General features: G+C 42.0%; 1 protein-coding gene across 5 annotated transcripts in view; it reads right to left on the reverse strand.

The window, feature by feature from the left end:
• Nucleotides 1–4,702: 4,702 nt before the first annotated feature.
• LOC139383358 (protein quaking-A) overlaps nt 4,703–24,919 on the reverse strand; it is an 84,907-nt gene continuing 64,690 nt past the window's right edge. Inside the window, exons 5-8 of one of the 5 annotated variants that reach the window (XM_071127864.1) lie at nt 15,702–15,789; nt 13,669–14,085; nt 9,284–9,358; nt 4,703–8,238 (exon numbers count right to left, since the gene is read on the reverse strand). In XM_071127864.1, the coding sequence (XP_070983965.1) occupies nt 8,222–8,238; nt 9,284–9,358; nt 13,669–14,085; nt 15,702–15,789 (597 nt within the window). In that variant the 3' untranslated portion in view covers nt 4,703–8,221. Of the gene's footprint in view, nt 8,239–9,278; nt 9,359–13,668; nt 14,086–15,701; nt 15,790–24,919 lie in introns of those variants that run through there. The other 4 variants (XM_071127869.1, XM_071127867.1, XM_071127868.1 and 1 more) reach the window with 4 other exon arrangements.

Genomic DNA, 24,919 nt, shown 5'->3' on the forward strand with positions numbered 1-24,919 from the left:
AAACTAATCCAGAGTTGCAGCCATTAAAACATGATTTAAATGGGGGAGAAATATTTTAAAAAAAACAAAATCGATAGTCAAATATTCTAGTTTAATAGCACACAAAAACTAGCAATCTACAGTGTGCAGGAATTTCGTTTTTGTGCTCAACAAAAAGGCATTGGGCTAGAGAGATAGTAGTAATTGGTACTTCAAAGTAGAAGTGCATATATACATACATACCATACATAGGCACTTATTTCCAAGTGCAATCTGCCGGGCAGTGTTTGCAATGCATTGTGCACCAGACAAATAACATGCCACTTGCCAAATTCTTTTTATCCGCTCAACTCCGGAAACAAGCCAATACAAGAGAAAAATAAAAGCATCACTTACACTTCAGACAGCATCAAGATACCCACAGCTAAAAGATGGATTCCAGTTATGGCAATTTTTTTGTGGCACAGAGTAAGGTTCTAAGACCCAACAAGAACTACTTAAACATTGCTCCTAATAGAAATATGCCACATTTTTTGATTGACAATCTCTTTACTCGCCTGTTTGGTATGCCGAAATTATGGAATTAGGTGGTTAATGCCGAAGTTGTTTGTGCAGAAACACTTTGAAATCTTGGAGGCAACAGAGTGGGTTAAAGTATAGTCATCAAAAGAGATTAATAAAGTTAATCTTGGCTCGTGTGTCAGTCTGAACATCTAAAATTAGTGAAGAGCACAAACAAGAGGAAAGAACTGCGGGAGAACAACCAGACAGAAATGAGACGTTAGTACTCTGCGTAGTCGGATTTCAAAGCGACAAATAAAAGCTAACATCTATTCCTGAAGAATTCATCAAATTTAACCCCAAAGTGTTTGCATTGTCAACACCTAAGATTACACTTTTGGGAAAAGGCAGAATACTTTGTATCAGCATTACGGGTACTCCCTTCTAGTATTACGTCATGTCTGATCTAGTCTATGAATCTACAATTCACACTGGTAATGCCCAACAATGGTCAAAAGGCACAATGACCCTAATAAAGCAAACTAATGAGTTTACCCTATGGAGAATGGCTGGTGTCGAGTGAAACAGCCCTATGCAAGCATTACAATCAATAGAATAATTATGGTATAGAAACCCTGGTATTTTTATATTAATGCATAACCTTTTCAAGGATTGTATAGTGACTATGCATCAGATGACAGTCCAATTAAACAGTTGCATGCAGGAACAGTTCAGTTTGAATGGGTCGTAATAACACGTTTTAAGTTTTATGAATACGTGTATTCGTATCTCCTGCTCTACAGTGTGTATATAAATAAATATACACACACCGTAACAGTCAAAAGTCTGAACACCCCTACTCATTAAAGGGTTTCTTTATTTTTACTATTTTCTACGTTGTAGAATAGTGAAGATACCAAGTGTCTGTGTTAAATAAATATATACAGTGCCTTGCGAAAGTATTCGGCCCCCTTGAACTTTGCAACCTTTTGCCACATTTCAGGCTTCAAACATAAAGATATAAAACTGTATTTTTTTGTGAAGAATCAACAACAAGTGGGACACAATCATGAAGTGGAACGACATTTATTGGATATTTCAAACTTTTTTAACAAATCAAAAACTGAAAAATTGGGCGTGCAAAATTATTCAGACCCCTTAAGTTAATACTTTGTAGCGCCACCTTTTGCTGCGATTACAGCTGTAAGTCGCTTGGGGTATGTCTCTATCAGTTTTGCACATCGAGAGACTGACATTTTTTCCCATTCCTCCTTGCATAACAGCTCGAGCTCAGTGAGGTTGGATGGAGAGCATTTGTGAACAGCATTTTTCAGTTCTTTCCACAGATTCTCGATTGGATTCAGGTCTGGACTTTGACTTGGCCATTCTAACACCTGGATATGTTTATTTTTGAACCATTCCATTGTAGATTTTGCTTTATGTTTTGGATCATTGTCTTGTTGGAAGACAAATCTCCGTCCCAGTCTCAGGTCTTTTGCAGACTCCATCAGGTTCTCTTCCAGAATGGTCCGGTATTTGGCTCCATCCATCTTCCCATCAATTTGAACCATCTTCCCTGTCCCTGCTGAAGAAAAGCAGGCCCAAACCATGATGCTGCCACCACCATGTTTGACAGTGGGGATGGTGTTGCTTTTACGCCAAACATAACGATTTGCATTGTTGCCAAAAAGTTCAATTTTGGTTTCATCTGACCAGAGCACCTTCTTCCACATGTTTGGTGTGTCTCCCAGGCTGCTTGTGGCAAACTTTAACCAACACTTTTTATGGATATCTTTAAGAAATGGCTTTCTTCTTGCCACTCTTCCATAAAGGCCAGATTTGTGCAATATACGACTGATTGTTGTCCTATGGACAGAGTCTCCTGTAGATCTCTGCATAGGTCTTAGGTCTACTAGGTCTTGGTAGATTTGCAGTGGTCCGATACTCCTTCCATTTCAATATTATTGCTTGCACAGTGCTCCTTGGGATGTTTAAAGCTTGGGAAATCTTTTTGTATCCAAATCCGTCTTTAAACTTCTTCACAACAGTATCTCGGACCTGCCTGGTGTGTTCCTTGTTCTTCATGAGGCTCTCTGCGCTTTTAACGGACCTCTGAGACTCACAGTGCAGGTGCATTTATACGGAGACTTGATTACACACAGGTGGATTGTATTTATCATCATTAGTCATTTAGGTCAACATTGGATCATTCAGAGATCCTCACTGAACTTCTGGAGAGAGTTTGCTGCACTGAAAGTAATTTTGCACGCCCAATTTTTCAGTTTTTGATTTGTTAAAAAAGTTTGAAAACATCCAATAAATGTCGTTCCACTTCATGATTGTGTCCCACTTGTTGTTGATTCTTCACAAAAAAATACAGTTTTATATCTTTATGTTTGAAGCCTGAAATGTGGCAAAAGGTCGCAAAGTTCAAGGGGGCCGAATACTTTCGCAAGGCACTGTATTTTACATTTGAGATTCTTCAAAGTAGCCACCAATTGCCTTGACTGCTTTGCACACGTGGCATTCTCTCAACCAGCTTCAACTGGAATGCTTTTCCAACAGTCTTGCAGGAGTTCCCACATATACTGAGCACTTGCTGGCTGCTCTTCCTTCACTCTGTGGTCCAACTCATCCCAAACCATCTCAATTGGGTTGACGTCAGGTGATTTTGGAGGCCAGATCTGATGCAGCACTCCATCACGCTCCTTGGTCAAATAGCCCTTACACAGCCTGGAGGTGTGTTGGGTCATTGTCCTGTTGGAAAACAAATGACAGTGGGACTAAGCACAAATCAGATGGGATGCCGTATAGCTGCAGAATGCTGTGGTAGCCATGCTGGTTAAGTGTGCCTTGAATTCTAAATGTGTCACCAGCAAAGCACCATCACACCTCCTCCATGCTTCATGATGGGAACCACACATGCAGAGATCATCCGTTCACCTACTCAGCATCACAAAGACATGGCGTTTGGAACCAAAAATCTCAAATTTGGACTCCTCAGACAGATTTCCACTGGGCTAATGTCCATTGCTCATGTTTCTTGGATCTTCTTATTGGTGTCATTTTGTGGTGGTTTCTTTGCAGCAATTCGACTGAAGGCCTGATTCACGCAGTCTCCTCTGAACAGTTGATGTTGAGATGTGTCTGTTACTTGAACTCTGAAGAATTTATTTGGGCTGCAATTTCTGAGGCTGGTTACTCCTGCGCAGCAGAGGCGACTCAGACTTAATTTCCTGTGGCGGTCCTCATGAGAGCCGGTTTCATCATAGTGCTTGGTTTTTGCGACTGCGCTTGAAGAAACGGTCTTATTTTCCAGATGGACTGACCTTCAAGACTGTTTCTCTTGGCTTATTTGAGCTGTTCTTGCCATAATATGGCCCAAATAGGGCTCGCTTCTGTATCCCATCCTTACCTTGTCACAACATAATGCATTTGAGCCAATCAGTTAAGGACATTTTAAAAATTAATTTAAGGCACACCTGTTAATTTAAACAAATTCCAGGTGACTACCTCATGAAGCTGTCAAGGAAAAGGGTGGCTATTTTGAATTATAAAAATATTGATTTGTTTGACTTTTGGTTACTACATTATTCCATGTGTTATTTCATAGTTATTGTCGCCACCATTATTCTACGACGTAGAAATTAGTATAAATTATTATGATATATTTTTTTAAATCACTGGCAGGAGTAGCTGCGTCCAAACTTGACTGGTGCTGTATATCTCCATCACCGATGTAGGGTAATCATTTTACAGACCACATTGGTTGTGAATCAGATGAGCAACTCCTTGACAAGGCATAGTACTGTATGATGAGCTGCCTACTAGGTTGGAGTTGTACCTTTGTTTTGGACCCTAGTGTTTCACCTGCAGCCGGCCCTTCCAGTTACACCTACAGAAGGCAGCTCCCGGCGTACCACAACAAGAGTCGCGATAAACAGAAAGGACGGACGAGACAGAGCAGCAGTGTTGGAATTGTGAGCATGAAGAGTATAGCAGGTGCACAGGTTCCAGTTAGACAGTGTTTTTTGGATGAGTATTCGCCTTGTGTATGTGCGTGCAGATATGAATGCTGCCGTGTACAAATATGCATGTGTGCACGTGTTGTGGCCAGACACCAGTTTTAATCGTGTTAGTCCGTGAACCAGACCAAGGTAGTACATTCATAAAACTGGTTAAAAACACAAGACAACAAAAAAATAAAAAATCAGCAAGTTAGTAAAATTCTTACTAAGAATGTTTTATTAAAATAAATGCCAAGGGGTTAATAAGAAAAATAACAGCATACACCATCAAAACTAAATGCAAGCATGTAAAAATACTTATGACAAGAAAAACGAATAAAGTCGCTAATGAGTTAAACAAGCTAGGATTTGGCAAGAAAACCAAATTTAACTCTAGTAAAGTCAACACTCCAATAGAGACAGATTTCAAGATGGGGGGGGTTTAAAAAAAACAAGTTGCAGTGGGCATCAAAAGAAAGTCAGAAAAAAGATTGTATAATATACATATAAAATGAGATTAGAAAAATACATTATAAACCTGTAACAATGGCTGTAAATTACATTATCATACATGTAGTAGGCAGGCCAGAGTGAATACGGTACAGTTCACCATACACATGATGGACTAAACCAACCTTACACGATGACACAGCGTAACATTGCAGAGGGAATATGTCTTAATACTGTCAAAATGCTGAATTGTCATCTCTTGCTCCACTTTAATATTGCATTTTTTTTTAATAGAAGAATTCATAACACTGAAAACAAATGCATTAACATGTTCTGTGTGACAGCATGTATGAGAAAAACAAAGTGTCAGACTGCCAGGGAAGGTGAAATATTGAATCATCCATAATGTCTCCATTTTATATACCCCGTTTAGTTTGAGTAACTGAAAACTTCTTAGTTGTGAAGTCAAATGTGTTAGCCATAAAGAGCTAAGGCCCCTTTTCTAGTCTGTATACGGCATGTTGATCACTTCCAGAATTGGCACGGACGCACATTGTGGCGGGAACATTTGACTAAGACCCAGTAAAAAATAAACTTCACCCAGCTCAAGCCCCATCATCAGTGCCTCCCCTTCCAATAGAAAACACCTCTGGACTACTATCTGGAAAAAGCATCTTGGGGCTTGAAGTCATGACTTGGCTTCATTACCGAACTGTAGTGGGAAAGCATTAGCATGTTTTTTATATTTTTTTTTAAACAAATTGGTATACACGCAAATGCCTCTTCTCCTGTTACACACTCATTTTATGTCCCTCATTTATTTCGCATTAATAAGATGTCCTGGCAGACTTCTGCATTGCTATTGGCAGTTTGTTCTTGGTAGAATAATCACAGTAACCAGAAATCAATGCAACAATAGCGATAACCTAATTCAAAACGAAGAGAAATAAGAAATACAACTTGTTCGGATGGCAGAGGGTAAAAAATAATCATAAAACAAAAACCTTAACTTATACTTGGGAAGACGAACCATGGCACATATTTTAGCTGGTCATACGACTGCTATTCTTTTTGCATAGAATAACTTCAGTAGCTCAGCAATAATGACAGGAGCTACCCTGCGCAACTCCTAAGAGCTTATCACAGAAGCCGTTCCTCTCTGCACATTCCTCGTTGGTGCTGGATATTATCGAACAGAATGTTAACACTCGGAAAAAGAAACGACCGTCGATAAGGCACTTTTTCTATCTTCTCTGAATGTCTCTCCCTCGCTTCGTAACCCTTACATCCTTGCAACATTTGTAGGTATGACTATTTTGGTCTTTATTTTCCTAGCCAATAATATCCAAAGTAACAGCATCTTCATCACCACCTTTATTCCTCTACACTATTTTTTTGTTGCATTTTTTTATATTTTGTAACTGCAAGTGAAGTATAAAAAGCTAAAATCGCCAAAAATATATTTCTCTTCTCCAGCACCCTGTAAAAGTATCCAATTGTGTTCTCTATCTTTAATATGCAATGACAGGTATCTACATATATAACAGGTATGTAAATAAAGCAATCTGAACAGGCAGGCATGGCTTTCACATCCTATTTTTTGTCTTCTTCTCTTGAGAAAGAATGAGAAACTGTCATGGGCTAAGGATCTGGACCATACCTTTATGGAGACACATTGTGGATGTGCTAATTGGGGGACTTCAAAATGGTATGACGAGAGTTAGAAATAAATACACCCCCCCCCCCCTCCCCAAATCAAATAGATTCTTATTTGCATGAGAGCAAGTATCATGACCCCATAAAGAATTGATTGGTATCAAATTTGAAAGAGATTAAAAGAAAACTACAAAATATTCTAGCAAAAAGAATTGGCCAAATGCTGATAAACAATATGAAAATGGATTTTAGGCAGGGGTGTAAATATAACCAAAAGGCAAAATCAAACAAAGAAAAAATGAAAACAAAATGTATATTTACAAAACTTCACTATAAAAAGGAAGCCCTCTTTAGTGTCAATCGGCTTTTTCTCTTCATGGGAAACTAGAGCTTTGTGTGATAAACAACCTTGATCTTTTTGATCGGCTGTCAACTCGCACTTAAAACATGCACGAAATCACATCCTTTCAAGCTCTAAAATTACAGCACGCTCTCTGCCGTTAGATACATATTTATATAGATATAATTCAACTGGAACCCCTTTGGCTAATTACACAAACACACTTAATACTTTTTTTTGTCTTTTAGATCACAGCTCGTATAATTCGATGGGATTCTCCAAATGCATCAGGCACTGTACATACACTTGGAAGTGTGGAGGAGCATAGTTAAGGTCAGTAGCTAGTCAACTATTTATCCATTGCTCCACTGTGCCCTAACCCTCAACACATACTACTTTCATTATAGTAATAAAAGACCTCTCCTCATCCCAATTCCTCCCCAGTGCCCCTCCTAGCTTCCTCTAACTGCCCATGATAGGCCTGCCCCCACAAAAGCTGCATTTTGAGTTCTTACAACCTGCTCCGTCTGGCTAGTTCTTCAGAGCTAATAAGTGTATTAACGAGAAAACAAAATCAAGTAAAAACCAAATAAACAAAATTATAATATGCTCAATTCGCAATTAATTTAGCCATGCTTTTAACAGACAGCTGTTCAGGGCACACCCAGAATGTGTCAGCATACCATTAAGTCTCAGAGTTTCAAAATACAGGACTACATGAACAAGTTGGAGTGTAGCTTCTCTTTCCTTTCATTTCTTTCATTGCCAGCAAGTAGGTGTGGAATGGGTTGGTGGGGTTAAGGGAATGAGGGACTTGGCATTGCATGTTGGATGGAGAATGAGGCCATGTTTTGGAGAGACAGCCTGGGTTCAGTTCCCATTTAGCGTCGTTTAGTGAATGCTAGTGAGATCACCGAATCAGAGCAGGTATGGGTGGGGTTGTGGACACGGAGGGTGGGATCTTTATTGCTATATAAATTCAGTGCAGATTCATTAGTAACAATACATACACATCCACCCAGTTTGTGATTCATGAAGAAAAATAAATGGGAATTCAACTCAATGAACAGAAAGAAATAAAAAACCAACTGTTGGGTTTGTATGATAGATATTGTGTTAAAAACCAAATGTTTTTTATCAAAAACATGTTAGGGTAACTGTACGGACAGGAGCCCCTCTCACTGCATCCGAGAAGCTAGCAAAAGGCAATTACCAGTTAACTGATCAGCAGGCAGGCTTGGGGCGGCTCGTCATTGGGTGAAGAGTTCAGAGGTCAGAAGGTCATGTGTTAGTTGCCGGTGGCGGCTAGGTGGTTAGAAACAAAAAAACAAAAGAAAAAAAAAGATAGAAAGGATATTAGTGTCAGCAAGAAGAGACTAATGACATCATTTTAACAATAAAAGGAATGCAATCTTTTATTCCCCCTAATTTCCCGCCAAGAAACAAACCCAGCTAATCTTGTTATAATCATGACGTTGTTACATCATGATCACAACTACTAAGCCCCCAACCTAAATCAAAACGCAACATTGCCCCCAGTCCCCACAAACAGAAGCAAAGAAAACATACGCGTACAAAGTAAACAAATAAAATAAGTGTTTGAGTTTTCGCGGTTGGAATGCAAGTTAAACAGTGTGATTAGTGGTAAGAAGACTTAACACTAGTTTATGTAATGAATCGATGAATCACTGTTTCCGATCCCTTCTCTTTATTTATATACAGTAGCCATAAACACATTTGTTAAATAAAAAAAATAATATAAAATTACAGTACCTCGTGTACAACTGAAATTGTATTTTTTTAATTTTATTTCAATACTTAAAATACACCGGAGAAAGAATGTAAACTAGCTTAGATTAAGTAGGTCAGTTTTACATAAACAAGACAAATCAAGACAATTCAAGAGGAAAAAAATGGTGCATGGTAGCAACGAGGCTACTTGTAGTGTTGTCTACTTTTCCCAGTTACCGCTTAGTCACTTTCCACTGTTCCTCACAAGTAGAACATAAATTGTTATGTATGGAACAAGTCTGACCTATTTTAGGATCTAATCTCAGAGGAATGTTAAGAAAATGTAGCTTGAACTACCGTGTACTACCTGTTCTGTCACCAAGGGTCACAGTTCATGTAAACCAAAGCAATCAAGATCGCTTTTGCCTGAGCATTGAAATCGTTCTCACAGTACTCCATATAACTATGTAAACAATGTGCATACCACAGTCAACCATTTAGGTGGTGTGTGTGTGTGTACGTGTGTAGAAAGGAACATGGTGAAAAAAAAAAAAATCAACTCAAATTTACGGCAATGCAATCAACAGTCAAAGTTAAGTATCTTAGAGACTAAACTAACCTCTGTCTGCGGTCACAATCCTTTGGTAAGGACGGACCCGCGAGTCATGCCGTCTCACTTTAGTAGCCATTGCACCTAGATTGCAACAGGTCCACAAGGTTAGAAACCATTCACTTCAGGAAGGGAAAACAAGTCTTACAGTAACACATATACATATATATAAAATATACAGACATGTATAAAAAAATACATTTGCTTTAACTTGATATCTATAAAAGTACAACTTAAGTAATACAATTCCATAGCACACAGTGTTAGAGGATTCTTTGAAACCGGCAGGCAGGGGGACAGGGGACTAAGGCTATCTAGAAGATAAACATGGCCCAGGAGGTGGATTGAGAAAAATTGAGTGATTTTTGTCAGGTGTGAAAATCCAAAGCAGCTCAGATCCTAACTGGATAGTGCTAGACACTACCTGGCTCTCTCACGTCACAAATGAAGACAGACCTTTCAATTATCCTAGTGCATGGTTGGTCTGGATATCATGCATGGAAATACAGTAAAATACTATACGTCTCAGTAAGGTTGTTGTATGGTTGCATAGGAACTGTGACCGTGCTTAGAGATCATTTTGTGTGTGAAAGGTAAATCCTTAAGTTGCTCTAAAAGCCTAGCTAGAGCGAGGTGCAGTCAGCAAAACACAATTTCAGGACTCAGGGGTCATATTTCTTGGGCTTTTATCTGACTGTCAATATTTCTGATTTAGTTTGAGCTGGGGAAGGATGGCCTCCCAGATTTCAGGGGCGAGAGAGAAACCGCGTGATGCTGGGGTGGCCATATTTCTCTGCTCTTCATTACCCAGAGAGTGTTTAAAGAGATTTGTGACAGAGGCCTTCATTGGCTAAATGGTGGACGTCCCCACAGAATGGGTCACCATGACAACCACCTGGGCACCCAGTCAAATCGCATACTACTAAACGCTCTTAGCTGCAGTCATCAAATGAACACTAAAGGAGACTTAACTCAGAATGTTATCTCTAGGATCAGAAGGCTTGGGGATGTTTCGATGCTGGAATGGGCCAGTGATGGTTACATCACATTTGAAAACAGCCAAACAGCCCTGGCAGGTAGGAAAACGGCAATGGTTCACAGGGATGGTTGATGGCTATGCCAGCCCGCCCACATTCCAATCTGTAGCACCAGATGTTCTGAGGTTTCCTAACGCTAAGGCCTGAGCAGCGCTTGTAGAGAGAATTGGTGGTGTTCCAATGGGTCTCCTTTGAAGGCACCGATCAATACGGCAAGTAAATAAAAACACACTAAGCTGCTGTGCCCTCCAAGTTAAAGAGAAAAAAGCCAGTAGGCTCTGTCCTACACAACAGCTCCCAGAGACATCCCTCTCACACGCACCGACACAGGTCAGCTAACATAGCAGTCTTGTGATGTCAGGATCAACATATAATTTACCCCTTATAGTCGAATTTAAGATGCATTAAAAATCCAACAAAATCAGTCAGTTGAAGCGAAATATATCGTTTTCGGCATTAAATAGGTCGCACTTCCGCATCAGCCAGTGTCGCACTTCCGCATCTGTGGTGAAAGGTGGCAGAGCTGGAAAAGGTGTGTGTCAGACCATGAGACATCCCGAAAATAAGTGTTCTTACACACGTCTGTAGCTTCCGAGTGGTTTGACTATTATGATCACTATGGAAAGGGGAGAGATTATACATTTTGCTTTACGACCTCCACAATTGTCACGGGACTCGTCTGAAGTTAACCGGTACCCGTTTTTTAAATTAATGGAAGTATGAAGATATTTTTTTATTTGATTTTTTAAACACATCTTGTCGATTTAGGGCAGACAATTTATTATACATTTTGGACTCTCCTTTTTTACCATTTATGAAAGTGTTATTCAATGCATTTCTATGGACTTTAGTAGTAAAGGCCAAAATCAATATTTTATCAAATAATTAAATTGATACCTAAAGGGGGTCCTGAAATCCTAAATCAAATAGCACCTCCACCGACGTCTTAGATTAATGAATTAAGGCAGCGACACAAACAGGAAAGTCCTCTGTCGAAACTCAATGAGGTATGCTGTGGCACACTCATTATTTGGACGAATTAAGAGTTTAACAGCCTCCATAAAAATATGACTTCCGGAAACTAGGCGTATGTCGCACGTCACTACTTCACAGGAGAGGCATTTTAACATCAACTAAAATACATGTTTGGGCAGAAATGCATTCTGGGGAATGTGAACTTTCACGTGCCTTAAAAAAAAACGATCTAAAAAAATGTTTTTAAATTGTTAAATTACGAGCCCGGTTGGTTTAGACACGGAAAAAGACAGGAACCTTCCCGCTAGAGATGGGCTGAATATGCCGGGAGATGAGTTTGGATTGTTCTGTCATGTAACATACTTCGGTTTATAACATGAGCAGCTCGGTATGTGTTGATAGTACTTTCTACTCTGCCCTTTTTGAAATGTACAACGTTAGCCATCGATAACTACAAAAGTTGCTACTTCTCAACTTTGATGCCCTGAATTTAGCAGGCGCTATCGACAGATTAGTTGTAAAAAATTATTAGCTACTTCCTGCACATGCCACGGTCAGTGTGAACTGGAGTGACTGGACAACACTGGCCAAACAGCTAGAAACAAGTTAAATGGTTCGTCTGCAGTGAAGCGTTCATCCATGTATACGGGTAAGAGTCTAGCTAGATTCTGATAAGTTTCTAATTTGGTCTGAAAGTCATTTATTGAAAAATGTGACCTGTGTAGTAATATTATTCTAATCAGAAATCCATGTGCATTCTTAGTTATAGCCTAATGTTAGCTAGCTAACATCAAACCTGGTTAGCTACCTGTAGATTCATACTACAGCTATGATAATGTTTGTATTGGTTGGTAGTTTGAGTTGGGATTATAGCTGTTCATTGGATAGAGATAGAGATAGAGATAGATACACACTTCGCCAGATGTGTGCATTACATGACCCATCAAGTTAGCCAGGTGTGTCTGGGGGTGATTACGGCCACCAATTGTACTTAATGAACATGTCTAGACAATAGTGACCCATTTACTTAGCGAGATGTAGCTGGGGGTTGGTCATAGCATTTTCTTCACATGACCCATCAATTTAGACTAATCTAACAATTAAAAATATTTTGTATCTGAATCCTTTGTCGATTAAGGCAGCACCTCCGATTCAGATAGGCTGGGTTAAATGCGGAAGACATTTCAGTTGAAGGCATTCAGTTGTACAACTGACTAGGTATCCCGTTTGTCTATTTTTTTATATTGTTACTTGTAACCATTTCACTAATGTTTACACCTGTATACTGTGCATGTGACAAAATCAACATTGATATAGTGTGTGTTTACCACACATGGCAATGTGAAGAACATTACCTGCACCAAAGTCAGATTAGTATATAGGCCAAGGACTAGTTAGTGTATTTCTACCTGCAGTTTTCCCTTATTGTAGGCTACTACTTTCATCACTGTCTTGAAATCTTTGGTTGTTTACTAAACTAAATCACTCTGTTCAGCTAATGCCTCATGTAAATCCCTAAAAGAGATGTGTGGGGCTAAGGCAACACTGAATGGGTGTAGACAAAGAGCTCTCCGGTAGGTATACCAAAATATTCAAGGACCATTTTCTCAAAAGGTGGGATTACAAGTTAATCAACTTTCAAAGCAGAATTACTTTCTAATTGTTCTTCAACGTATGATATACAATGTTCTAGCTCTGAGTCTACTTTTATCCAATGTAAAAAATAAAATAAAAAGTAAAAAAAATGGCTACATAAGACCGAATCAAGGCGGTTAGTTACAAATGTTAGTCATTATCGTCTATTTTGTTGAAAATGTTTCTTTGGCAGCATATTGCATACACACCCGCACCTACAGAATGTAATTCCCACAGCTGACGTAATGACTGGGGAATATCTGTGGCTTGTACGAAGTTGAAGTTCAAGAAGGTGAAAACTGAGACAAATGGAAAAATGAGAACAGTAAATTTAATGAACTTCCCCGCCGGGACAAAGGGGACTTTCTACTGGCATCAAGGCCAGAGTTGCAGAGTTAGCTGGGGAAAAACAGAATTATTTCAAAAGCTGTTGAAATCCAGGGGGAGCCACCGCCAGACTGAATCTGCCTCTTGCGAGTGCATAAAAAGGCAAGAACGCGGGTGTGTGCAATCATGCATGTCCCTGTCAGAAAGAGAGAGTGTGTGTGTGTGTGTGGTGTATTCTCAGACAAGGCAACAAAACTTGAGCCAGGAAAAGGATTTGGTGGGGAGATATGAAAAAATTTCTACCTGGAAGAAAAAAAATCCCTGTCCCCTTTGCCCTTTATTAGCCATGTACAGCCATTAGGTCATAAGGTCACATCAATAACAACCCTATTTTCTTTCAGCTGGATACGACATATTTACCTTTTAAGTCCTGATTGTGGCTCATCGAAGCCGCGTCCAAAAACCCAGGGTAAAACAAGCTGCCTTCCTGTCCAGGGCTAAAGGGGCCGCCGCCCAGGCCCCAGGGTCGCTTACCTAGAACCCCACTGTGGTCGATAGGGTACTCCAGCAGGGAGGTGGGCGCCAGGGCGTACGGGTAGTCGTATGGGGAGGCGTAGATGATGCCGCCGTCCGGTGAGGGAGGCACCAGGGTGGGGGTGCCATTGTGCAACATGCCCTGCATTTGGGGTTGTCGGATGATGTTCATGATGGGGGTGCCTCCCGGTGTGGGGGGCCTCATTTGCTGATGGGGGGCCATCATATGCCCCTGGGGTGCCTGTATTAGGCGGGGGCCCTGAGCGGCGGCTGCCGCCGCTGCAAGAGAGAACGCAAGGGGGTCTGCCATAAGCAAAAAGAGTGAAAGACAGAAAGATGGAGACAGAGATACAAGACAAGGGGGTAAAGATGTGGTGTGGGTGACCAAAATCACAGGTCGAGAAGCAGATTGGAAAATATAAAACAGCAGGAAAGGGGGGTAGGGGGGGAAAGGAGGGGAGGGATGGAAAAAAAGGAAAATTAGTCCATGCAATGATCAAGGTGAACCAGCACACCAAAAATTAAGTAAAGAAAATAAGAAACCCATCCCAAAATAAAAAAAGATACGTTGCTAAAATGATGCCATTACCCCAATGCACAGAGCATATTAAGCATACCAATCACCATGACAAGCACAAATTAATGTACAAGTGATCAAAACAAACACACAAAGCAACAGAAATTAAGCCACTGGCCACAGAGGAGACTAGGAGTGCCAGTTTCTGATATGGACCAATAGGATTAGGTCAATCCCCAGAAAAGACAATTGAGACTATTGGACGGCTCTGGGCCTATGAGGCCTTGAGTGGGACCGACTAGTTGATATTGGCCAATACTGAATATATAAGTACAGTTCAGATTCACTCCACTCCTCTACATGACCCTGAGACCATTTTGGTTGGCCGACAAAACCAATAAAAGATTGTCCAAATGGCTTTGCATATGTTCCAACGTCGTACCACACAACAGTTAAATCACTGACGGCCGGGGCAACTGAATCAATGTTTTACATGTAGCTCTTTGGCACGTGATTTGGTGGCTGTCTAGGCTAATTCACACTAAGTAGCACTAGTCTGGTTATCTCCGTTGTGTTGACAGCCACTGGTCCAGACATTAGTTTTACAAACCAATGTCAAATGCCAAGTCAAATAAATAAATAAATAAATAAAATATATGAAACTATTTTTCAACACTTCCAAGCCTTTTGGACTGACCAAAAGTGCAAAACAAATACATTTATCGCCATTACTAATATCATTCAGTAACAAATGATAATGTAAACAGTAAATGGTCAATTGAAAGCAGTCACCCCCCACCCCCCCCCAATGTAAAAAAATAAATAAAAACATTGCAATGCATTTATTTAAAATCACAGGCATGAAAGTACAGAAACTGCAAGAGCACTGGGTGGGATGAACTCCACAGAAAGTAACACTGGTGATTGGAAATCAAAACTGTAACAGACGCGTGAACTTCATCATGCAGAGATGACTGAGGGATTTCTGCGATGCGCTGAAGGCATATAGAAACCACCTCGAGATTGCAACAAATTGTGATTGCATCCATATTGGGAGGGAGGGAAAGGAGCACAGAGGGGGGAGCGGCGAGAGGGAGGGGACACTGCTCAACTTCGATACAGGTGGTTTGTGAGGTAGGTAGACACTGGTTGGACAACACTTCAGAGGAAAAGTGCAGTCTACAAAAGAAATTTGGTCAAGACCCACGACACTGCAATGACGACATGCGTGAACCTAGTAGAGACACACAGTATATCATGAGCATGTTACGTTTCTTCTTCACCGTGGTCATTAAGAGATTCTTACACGTCAATAAAAGATTGATTATGATCAACTTTGCGTGTCACGTTAGTCAATGTGGATCAAAACAGGACCTTTAGTGAATGTGGTTGTCACGCTTACGTGTCTTGATGTTGGTGTCACGGTACGTCCCGTTGAGAATGGCCAGCTCCATCAGCTGCATCTTCTTCAGATTATCCTCTCCTTCCGCCTGGAACAAACAAATAGAGTCATTTCAAGTGACAAGTCACTTCACTGTGCCACTATTGCAAGAGGGACATGGGGACAGAAAAACCACTTGGGTCACAAAATCATTAGTGCACTCTGTAGCAATCTGTAAACGGAACACTGGTTTGCAATGAAAACTAGTTATTGGACAAACTCAGGCAGGTCCCCTTCCCGTTTCGTTTGCTTCCTGGTGAATACGCCCCAGTTCGTTCTCCATAAGCACAAGTTGCATGGGGGTGGAAGGCACAGATGAGCTTCAACACCATTGTCACGTTGCTGCATCTCACGCTTTGCTAAAATCGCTGACAGACATTAGGCAGGGAAAACGTACGCATAAACCACCACCCTATCAGCAAGATAATTACTGTATTTTTTGGGGTTCTCGTGCGCACTCAAATGCGCAATAACAGCCCAGTTAATGTCAGTGCTGTCAATTAATGTTTGGATAAATAAATACAAAAGCGCTGCCTCTGTCATTATCACCCAAATTAGTCAAGTGAAATTATTCATGTGGAGCAATTAAGTTAGCACGCCCCCCCCCTCCCTTCCTGAGCCTGCCATTTCCCCCCTGAAGTGACTAAACCCTTCATAACCATGAAAATGCGGTGATTTTCCAGGTAGTGGAGCGTAATAAAAGTAGGACCAGTGTGATTTCATTAGACAGACAAGATATCTAAGGCTGCAGACAGGAAAGCCCCCCCCCCCCAGACTTCACATCTGCTCTACGCTTTAGAAAGATAAGTGCTTCATGGATGCACCTGTACCGGAATACTCGAGACCCGAGCTCAGACACAAGATGGTCCGGATCCAGAACTAAATGTCACGGGTCTGGGTCGGATCTGATATGATTGTCATGGTTATGTAGAATTAACGGATTTGTCCGAAAGGAACATTTCAGATGACTGCTGCAGTAGAGAAATTGTATAAGTTATGCTTCTGCGCTTGCTTTCACGAGAGTGGGGTGTGTAGCTTGTTGGCCAATCATAAGACAAAGTGGCAATAGGCTACAATTGGAGACTCCATGTGTGGCCAAAGTTAAGATATCAAATCAATGGAAGAAGGAGTTAAAATGAAAAAGGAGGATAGGTTACAATGACCAAGAGACAACAGGTAGGCTGCTCCTTAAAATATGAATGGAGTTGTTTGGCAGCAGGTAGCCTAGTGGTTAGAGCGTTGGGCCAGTAACTGAAAGGTTGGTGGATCGAATCCCTGAGCCGCTGAGGTCAAAACTCTGTCCTTCTGCCCATGAACAAGACAGTTTAACCCACTGTTCCTAGGCCGTCATTGTAATTAAGAACTTGTTCTTAACCGACTTGCCTAGTTAAATACAATTTTAGTGTAGGACGAGAAAGTGCATGCCTTGAGTAGCCTAGCTAGCGTCTCCAGGTTTGACGCAGTCAAGACCGATACTACGTACTCATATTGGATGATAAACGAGCTATTAATCTACTATAGCGTGAGCCGGCTTGGTTGGTTGCCGTCTCTCCTTCACCATGTCACTTGCTCACACTAGCCCACAGACAACCCCTGCTAGAGCGTCACTTCTCCACCTCCCTCCCACAGGCTTTATCGGCTCCGGTTAATAAAGTAGCTTAAACACGCATTTCTGCTGCTTCCCTCACTTGGATCGGGTCTGAATACAACCAGGTCTATACGGAACCGGTCTAGTTGTCCTCTGGTCCGTTTGGAACAGGTCTATTTAAAAAAAAAAAAAAAATAGTATTTACGCATATTGGGTCCGGGTGGGATAGCCCCATGTCCCTTTTGGAACAGGTCCAACTTTGACCCGTTAAGGCCTCTACTTCTCAGAAAGCAGACCCGAGAGCTCCATTGTCATGACAGGATTACGTTTTGGCCGGGTTGTTCAGACTTGATAAAAGGAGGACAAGGCTGTTAACGGCAGAGCAATAAAGACGGAGGCCTGACTGACATGTTGGCGCACGATTCAATATCACACGCTTTTCTTTGGAGTAAATAGCCGGATGAAAATCAGGCTAAGGTGGGGAGACAAAAAATGCAGCAGATAGCAAGGCTCAAAGTAAAGACCTCCCCAGAGAGGGGAAGACTGGGGGGCAGAGGAGACCGTGGTTTCAGACTACACACAAGGTTGTGCGCTACGGTCCGCAATAGTCGTTGGCTGTACTGGTGGCAATTAACAAGGAAAGGAAGTCTTTCTCCCTTTCTGCCTCGTTCTCTTCCACTCGCTCTGACAGCAGAGTGGTGAACTGGGAGTGTCAGAGTACCAATTCAGTCCTGGAAAGCCATAGTGCTGATGTCAGATTGAACTGCTGTATATAAATAGAATTTGTACAATATCTGATTATACTTTTACACGTCAGAAAAGGGAACTGGAGTTCATAAATGAGAAAATGTGACAATGCAACAGCTTTTCGCCAACAGGCACATTTTCATGGAAGGTGGACAAATAACATGACGAGTACCATGTATAAGGTGCGGCAGGTAGCCTCGTGGTTAGAGCGTTGGGCCAGTAACCGAAAGGTTGCTAGATCGAATCCCCGAGCCGACAAGGTAAAAATCTGTCGTTCAGGGGTAGAACAAGGTAGTTAACCCACTGTTCCTAGGCCGTCATAGTAAATAAGAATGTTCTTAATTGACTTCCCTAATTAAATAAAGAGTAAATGTAATCAATTGGTGAATAGGCCTACAGTGCATTTGGAAAGTATTCAGACCTCTTCACTTCACATGTTTTGTTACGTTACAGCCTTATTTTAAAATGGATAAAAAATATCCTCAATCTACACAATGACAAAGTAAAAAACAGGTTAAGAGTTTCATTACAAATACAAAACTGAAATGCCTTATTTACATAACAATTCAGACACTGCTATAAAACTCGAAATTGAGCTCTGGTGCATCCGGTTTCCAGAGATGTTTCTACAACTTGGAGTCCACCTGTGGTAAATTCAATTGCTTGGACATGATTTGGAAAGGCACACCTGACTATATAAGGTCCAACAGTTGACAGTGCATGTTAGAGCAAAAACCCAGCCATGAGGTTGAATAAATTGTCAGTAGAGCGCCGACACAGGATTGAGTCGAGGCACAGATTTGGTGAAGGGTACCAATAACTGTCTGCAACATTGAAGGTCCCCAAGAACACAGTGGCCTTCATTCTTAAATGGAAGAAACTTGGAACCACCAAGACTCCCAAATCTGTCCGCCCGGCCAAACTACGCATGTGGGGGAGGAGGGCCTGGTCAGGGAGGTGTGACCAAGAACCCGATGGTGACTGACAGAGCACCAGAATTCATCTGTGGAGATGGGAGAGCCTTCCAGAAGGACAACCATCTCTGCAGCACTCCACCAATCAGGCCTTTATGGTAGAGTTGCCAGACAGAAGCCACTCCTCAGTAAGTCACGACAGGCCAATTGGAGGAGTTTGCCAGAAGTCACCTAAAGGACTCTCAAACCATAAGAAACAAGATTCTCTGGTCTGATGAAACCAAGATTGAACCATTTTGCCTGAATGCCAAGCGTCACGTCTGGAGGAAAACTGGCACCACCCCTATGCATTTCAGTGTCAGGGAGAGGGAGACTAGTCAGGATCGGGGGAAATATGAAAGGAGAAAAGTACATAGAGATCCTTGCTGAAAACCTGCTCCAGAGCGCTCAGGAGGTTCACCTTCCGGAGGTGGGGCGAAGGTTCACCTTCCAACAGGACAGCGAGTCTAAGCACACTGTCCTTGAGTGGCCCAGCCAGAGCCCGGACTTGAACCCGATTGAACATCTTTGGGGAGACCTGACTGAGCGTGAGAGGATCAGCAGGGGATGGGAGAAACTCCAACTACAGGTGTGCCAAACTTGTAGCGTCATTTCCAAGAAGACGAGAAGCTGTAATCACTGCCAAAATGTGCTTCAACAAAGTACTGAGTAAAGGGTCAGCATACTTAAGTAAATGTGATAATCGTTTTATTTGATACATCCCCCCCCCCCCCCCAAAATAAAAATAAACTGTTTTTGCTTCGCCCTTATGGGGTATCGGATGTAGATTGATGAGGGGGGAAAAACAAATGTAATTAATTTTAGAATAAGGCTGTAACAAGTTGAAAAGTGAAGGGGTCCAAATACTTTCCCGACCACACAGTATATCATTCCCACCCCTCTATACTGTATATTACTAAAACATAAGAGGGAGCAGCTAGCGCTAACCAGGAATATTCTAGGCCACTGAAAGCATAAAAAAGGCACAAGAACCACATTGAGCCTAGAAGGATCCGAGCCCATTTCAACAACCTCAGAGTTGGGGAGCGAGAGGCCACTTCACATTTTCTACACCAGGCCTGCTGGCCTAATTAGACACGTTCACAGAGAATGGCTAACGCTAACCCTTCAACCTGGAAATGACCTCAAATCACTGCTAAATAGCTGTTAGAAATCACCACAGTGCCCAGTCAGAGGGGCCCAGTTTGCCCATTTTTAGTTGCCAATCAGAGGTGGTTGCAGTAGCGTGGACGTCTTTATCTACCCATTCTGTTAAGATTCTCCGTCGTCTGCCTCCTTTCCCTTTTTACCATCACAGATTAAATCAAATTGTGACCCCCGCTGACCTTCTACACAGCTTCTCCAGTCCGGAAGAATTTTCATAAATGAGTCCCAGGAACGAGACAGCGTGTTTTCTTTCTCTGCTCCTTTTTTGGCCTCAAACTGTGTCAGCCTGTTTGGATCTGAGCCAATGGTGATTTTAAGACAAAACTAAATGAGCCCTCCCTCCAAAAACTGAGAAGCAGTCATGGCGAGGTTGAGTGTGTTCAGTTGCACATGTGGTTTTCGGTGACAAAAACGTGGCATGAATCAAGATGGCTCTTCTGATTCTCTTTGAGAGAAAAATAGTTCAAAAGCCTTTACACAGAGCAAGACTGGCGGTAGAATCTGACCATGGTTAGAGACCTGAGTCAGTGTTGAGACCGACAAAAGTCTCCGCCTCAGGTGTCTGCAAGGTCACTAAGTCTTTACTCTACCCTCTGTCCCAAACATAAAGGCCTACTGTGAGTTGCCCGGTAACGCATTTAGAACACTGCTACAATGTTCTGTTTAATGTGCAAACTGGAGAGCGGACAGATGTTGGAGCGTGAGATTGAATAACCATTGGGTGGTTTCCCCTCGCAGCACACCTGAATGCTTGCTGACGCGGTTAACCTTTTAAAATGCAGGGCGACATAATGAGCGTTAGAAAGTCGTTTTCCCTTTCAGGGGGGGCCTGGCTGGTTTTAGGCGTGTGTAGTTGGTAGTTGGGAGGGGGGTGTGAGAGTTGCAGGCAGACAGGGACAGGAAAGAGCCAACGGATGATTGATCTGAAGGTTGGGAGAGTTAAAAAGGCTACCGGGGCAGGGGTGTCACCATCCTCATCTATCCATCTCTGCATAGCATTGCAGGTGGAGGTGCTGTTTTGAGGGTCGCAAAGGAAAATAGAGGGCAGCAGAGGCAAGGGTATACAGATCCTGCTTGGGAGGGGGGTGTGTGCATGTGTGGCAGAGAGGAAAACGAAGTATGCCTAGTGTGTGTGTGTGCGCCGGGAGCAGAGGCAAACAGAATGTAAAACTCTGGGAGGGCGGGCACACCTCAGGAATCCTGCTGGCACAGCTTTCGTCATACCACAGCAGGCTGTTACTAAAAATGCCCTAATGGCCACAAGGAAACGGATACATGTACGCCACTGCATTAGTCAACCTAACAAGGCTATTATAAATATGACTTAGTACTATAACACTGGTTGTATGGAGTGATTTGTGAGTTGGAACTTGGTCACACTAAAGCTACAGAAAGTGGGTGTCTACTGGCTGCTACTATCTAGCAGTGGGTCGACTAAGAAAGCACTCAGTTTCCTGAATGAATGTTTCATGTGCCAGGCTGAAGGGACTACATGTTTGATGTCCTTGTGACCGTAGTGCCGTTACAATACACGCTCTTGAGTGGGCACTCCTCACCCTCCTGTCTACCTCAAACATTCAGGACAGGAGATGCAGAGTGTGGGGGAAATCTCGGAGAGGCAATGGGCTGCCCAATTCCTGGGAGAAATGTGGCCTGGATTACAAGCCTTGAGGACGAGGAGTGAAGGTTTCCCCCTTTACCGTCACACATAGTCTATCAGCGAAAGCCACTCAATAAAACTGCTCTATCCACAGGAATCAGAGTCAATCAATAAGACCTGTTTGTGAAATCAGTGGAGCAGTAATAGCTATCAGAGGGGAAGGGTGGTGGTGGTGGGGGAAGCAAAGAGGTTGTCCCTCTGCCTACCTGACAGCCCTACGGATGAGGTCACACGAGGCATCTGCCGTGCCGACGCAAAAATGTTGGCTCAAGTCTGGCAGGGGCCCCTGCTTTTGTACCATAGAGGAGAGGGGAGAGCGAGACACAGGGAATGTAGGGAGAACAATCCCCAGTGGCCTGACATGCTGTTTCCTCTGTTTTTCTTCACTGGTCTAAGCTGCCAGTCATAACAAGAGGGGAGAGGCTGGGAGCAGGTCAGGTTGCTTTCCAAACGACTCAAGAGACTGGTCGGCACGGCCATGAGGCAGAGAATGTAAGGGGTGAGGAATGAAAGGGGAAATAAAGTAGAGGAACGGTAAAGGGTGTGGTAAAAGACTGATGACTTCACGTTGAGCAACAAGGGGGTGGGGGTGCGGGTGCCTGAATACAGCCAGCTGTTGTTCTCATCATACTCTCCTCCCTTAGTTTTCCTCCTAAACTAACATCTGGAGAAAAGTGATTACCCGCCACCGTGCCAAGACGTATCAAGAACTCGCCAGGGAGAGAGCGGGGGAGGATGTGAAAATTACATGTTAAAAGTTGAACACCCAAAAAGTATCTACACTGAACAAAAAACAAACATGCAACAATTTCAAAGATTTTACAGAGTCACAGTTCATAAGGAAATCAGTCGATTCAAATAAATTAACTAGGCCCTGAACTATAGATTTCACATGACTGGGAACACAGACATGCATCTGGGGCGGCAGGGTAGCCTAGTGGTTAGAGCGTTGGACTAGTAACCGGAAGGTTGCAAGTTCAAATCCCCGAGCTGACAAGGTACAAATCTTCAACAGGCACCCACTGTTCCTAGGCCGTCATTGAAAATAAGAATTTGTTCTTAACTGACTTGCCTAGTTAAATAAAGGTGAAATAAAATGTAAATAAATCGCTTAGTTAGTCACAGGGCCTGGATCAGAAAACCATTAAGTATCTGGTGTGCAGCACAACCAGGGCTGTGGCGGCCATGACATTTTGTCAACTGGTGACAAACACGTTTAGCATCTCTGTGGGCTACACTAGTTCAATTAGCAGGCAAGCTTTGCGAATAAATACCATGGTATTTTGTATGTTATAGTAAGAACAACACAATTTAACATAGCTGTTTTTGATTTGAGTGGCTCATGCGGGTTAACAAAGAAACAGGTCCTCCTATATGCTATTGTACAGTTATTAATGCACCGTTAGTTGTGAAAAACATTAGAATATTGCAAAAACAAAAAATATATATAAAATATATATGAAACAGCAGCAGCCTCCATATGCAACGAACAATATATATATATAGGCTATGATGCAACGAACAATATATATATATATATATATATATATATATTGTTTGTTGCATCATAGCCTATATATATATATATATATATATATATATATATATTGTTCGTTGCATCATAGCCTATATATATATATATATATATATATTGTTCGTTGCATCATAGCCTATATATATATATATTGTTCGTTGCATCCATCCATCCATCCATACATCCATAGGCTGATGCAACGAACAATGATTTGAGAGAAAAAAACGAAGCGCTCTGCTCCGTTTCTTGCGCAGGCTGCACACACTTCAGTCTCATTCACAATTTGACAAGCACTTGATAATATTCTCACGCAGTATTCCCAATTTAATCTGGTCTTTACATCGCCTGCTAACGTGTTAATTCTAGTTTAGAATGGCCCGCAATTTTTGGTTTATATAATCCCATAGCCTGCACTGGAATAGCGAATGGAGGTTCCGTGCAGTTACTTTGTTTAAATGCCAGGTAGGCTACACAGTTTGTAAAGCGGATGTGCTTCATTTAAGAATTGAACAATAAATAGAGGCATGAGATCATCTTTTAAAGTGGCAAGTAAAACACTGTTCTCACACGCAATTTAACAATGACTGGGCTTATAAGAACACGTTTCACTAGGCTTTGTAGGCCAGGATTTCCCAAACTCAGCCATGGGGCCCACCCTGGGTGAACTTTGTTTTGCCTTAGCACTACACAGCAGATTCAAATAACCAATTCATCAAGGATTGATTATTTGAATCCGCTGTGTGGTGCTAGGGAAAAAAACAAAATGTGTAGTTTGGGGAACCCTGCTGTAGGCTATGGGCTTTCCAACCACGTTCCAGGAGTCTTGGGCCTATAGGCTACATTGAGTTATTTGGCCACTTTAGTTGTGATGCAAAACATATCGGCACATCATTTGAAAATGTTGCAAAGAAAAATGCATGAACTATGCATCATTCACAAGTGATTATGTTCACACCATTCAGACAATTTTCTATTTAATCTCATCTTTACCTGTGCTTAATTTGAGCCAGATCCCGCCGGAACAGGACCTGACACCTCTCCTGTTTCAGACTTTCGTTCCAGACCCCATTTGGCCGGATCCGGTACCTCACGGTATGAAAAATATTCACTTTTTACAATACAGAATTCCTAATAAAAGCGATTAAAGTTCCTTTGACTTGCCTCTTTGTCAACTTCCTCCCAGGGCACACTGCGTCAGTGCTAACAATATAACATTGGTTCATAAGCACATGATTACTGCATAAAATAGCTGTAGAATCAGAGGCATTCAGGGAAGTTAGGGAGGGACATAAATTAAGTTACTTACATTGTGTCTGCCAACACCCCTGGGATAATGTACATTTGCTGCGGCATTATGACAACTCCGCAACAATGGTACAGATTAACTGAGCAGGTCTTGGTGATCTTAAATATTTAGCAAACTCCATGACTGTAGCTAAAGGAAATGCACGCTGGGCCGGGCATGCCGAGCTTGTGAAGTGAGCGCTACTGGAGCGGGCGAGAAGGCCAATGCTCCAGCCTTTGGAAAAC

This window comes from Oncorhynchus clarkii, chromosome 25, assembly GCF_045791955.1.
Source record: "Oncorhynchus clarkii lewisi isolate Uvic-CL-2024 chromosome 25, UVic_Ocla_1.0, whole genome shotgun sequence".
Lineage (NCBI taxonomy): Eukaryota > Metazoa > Chordata > Actinopteri > Salmoniformes > Salmonidae > Oncorhynchus > Oncorhynchus clarkii.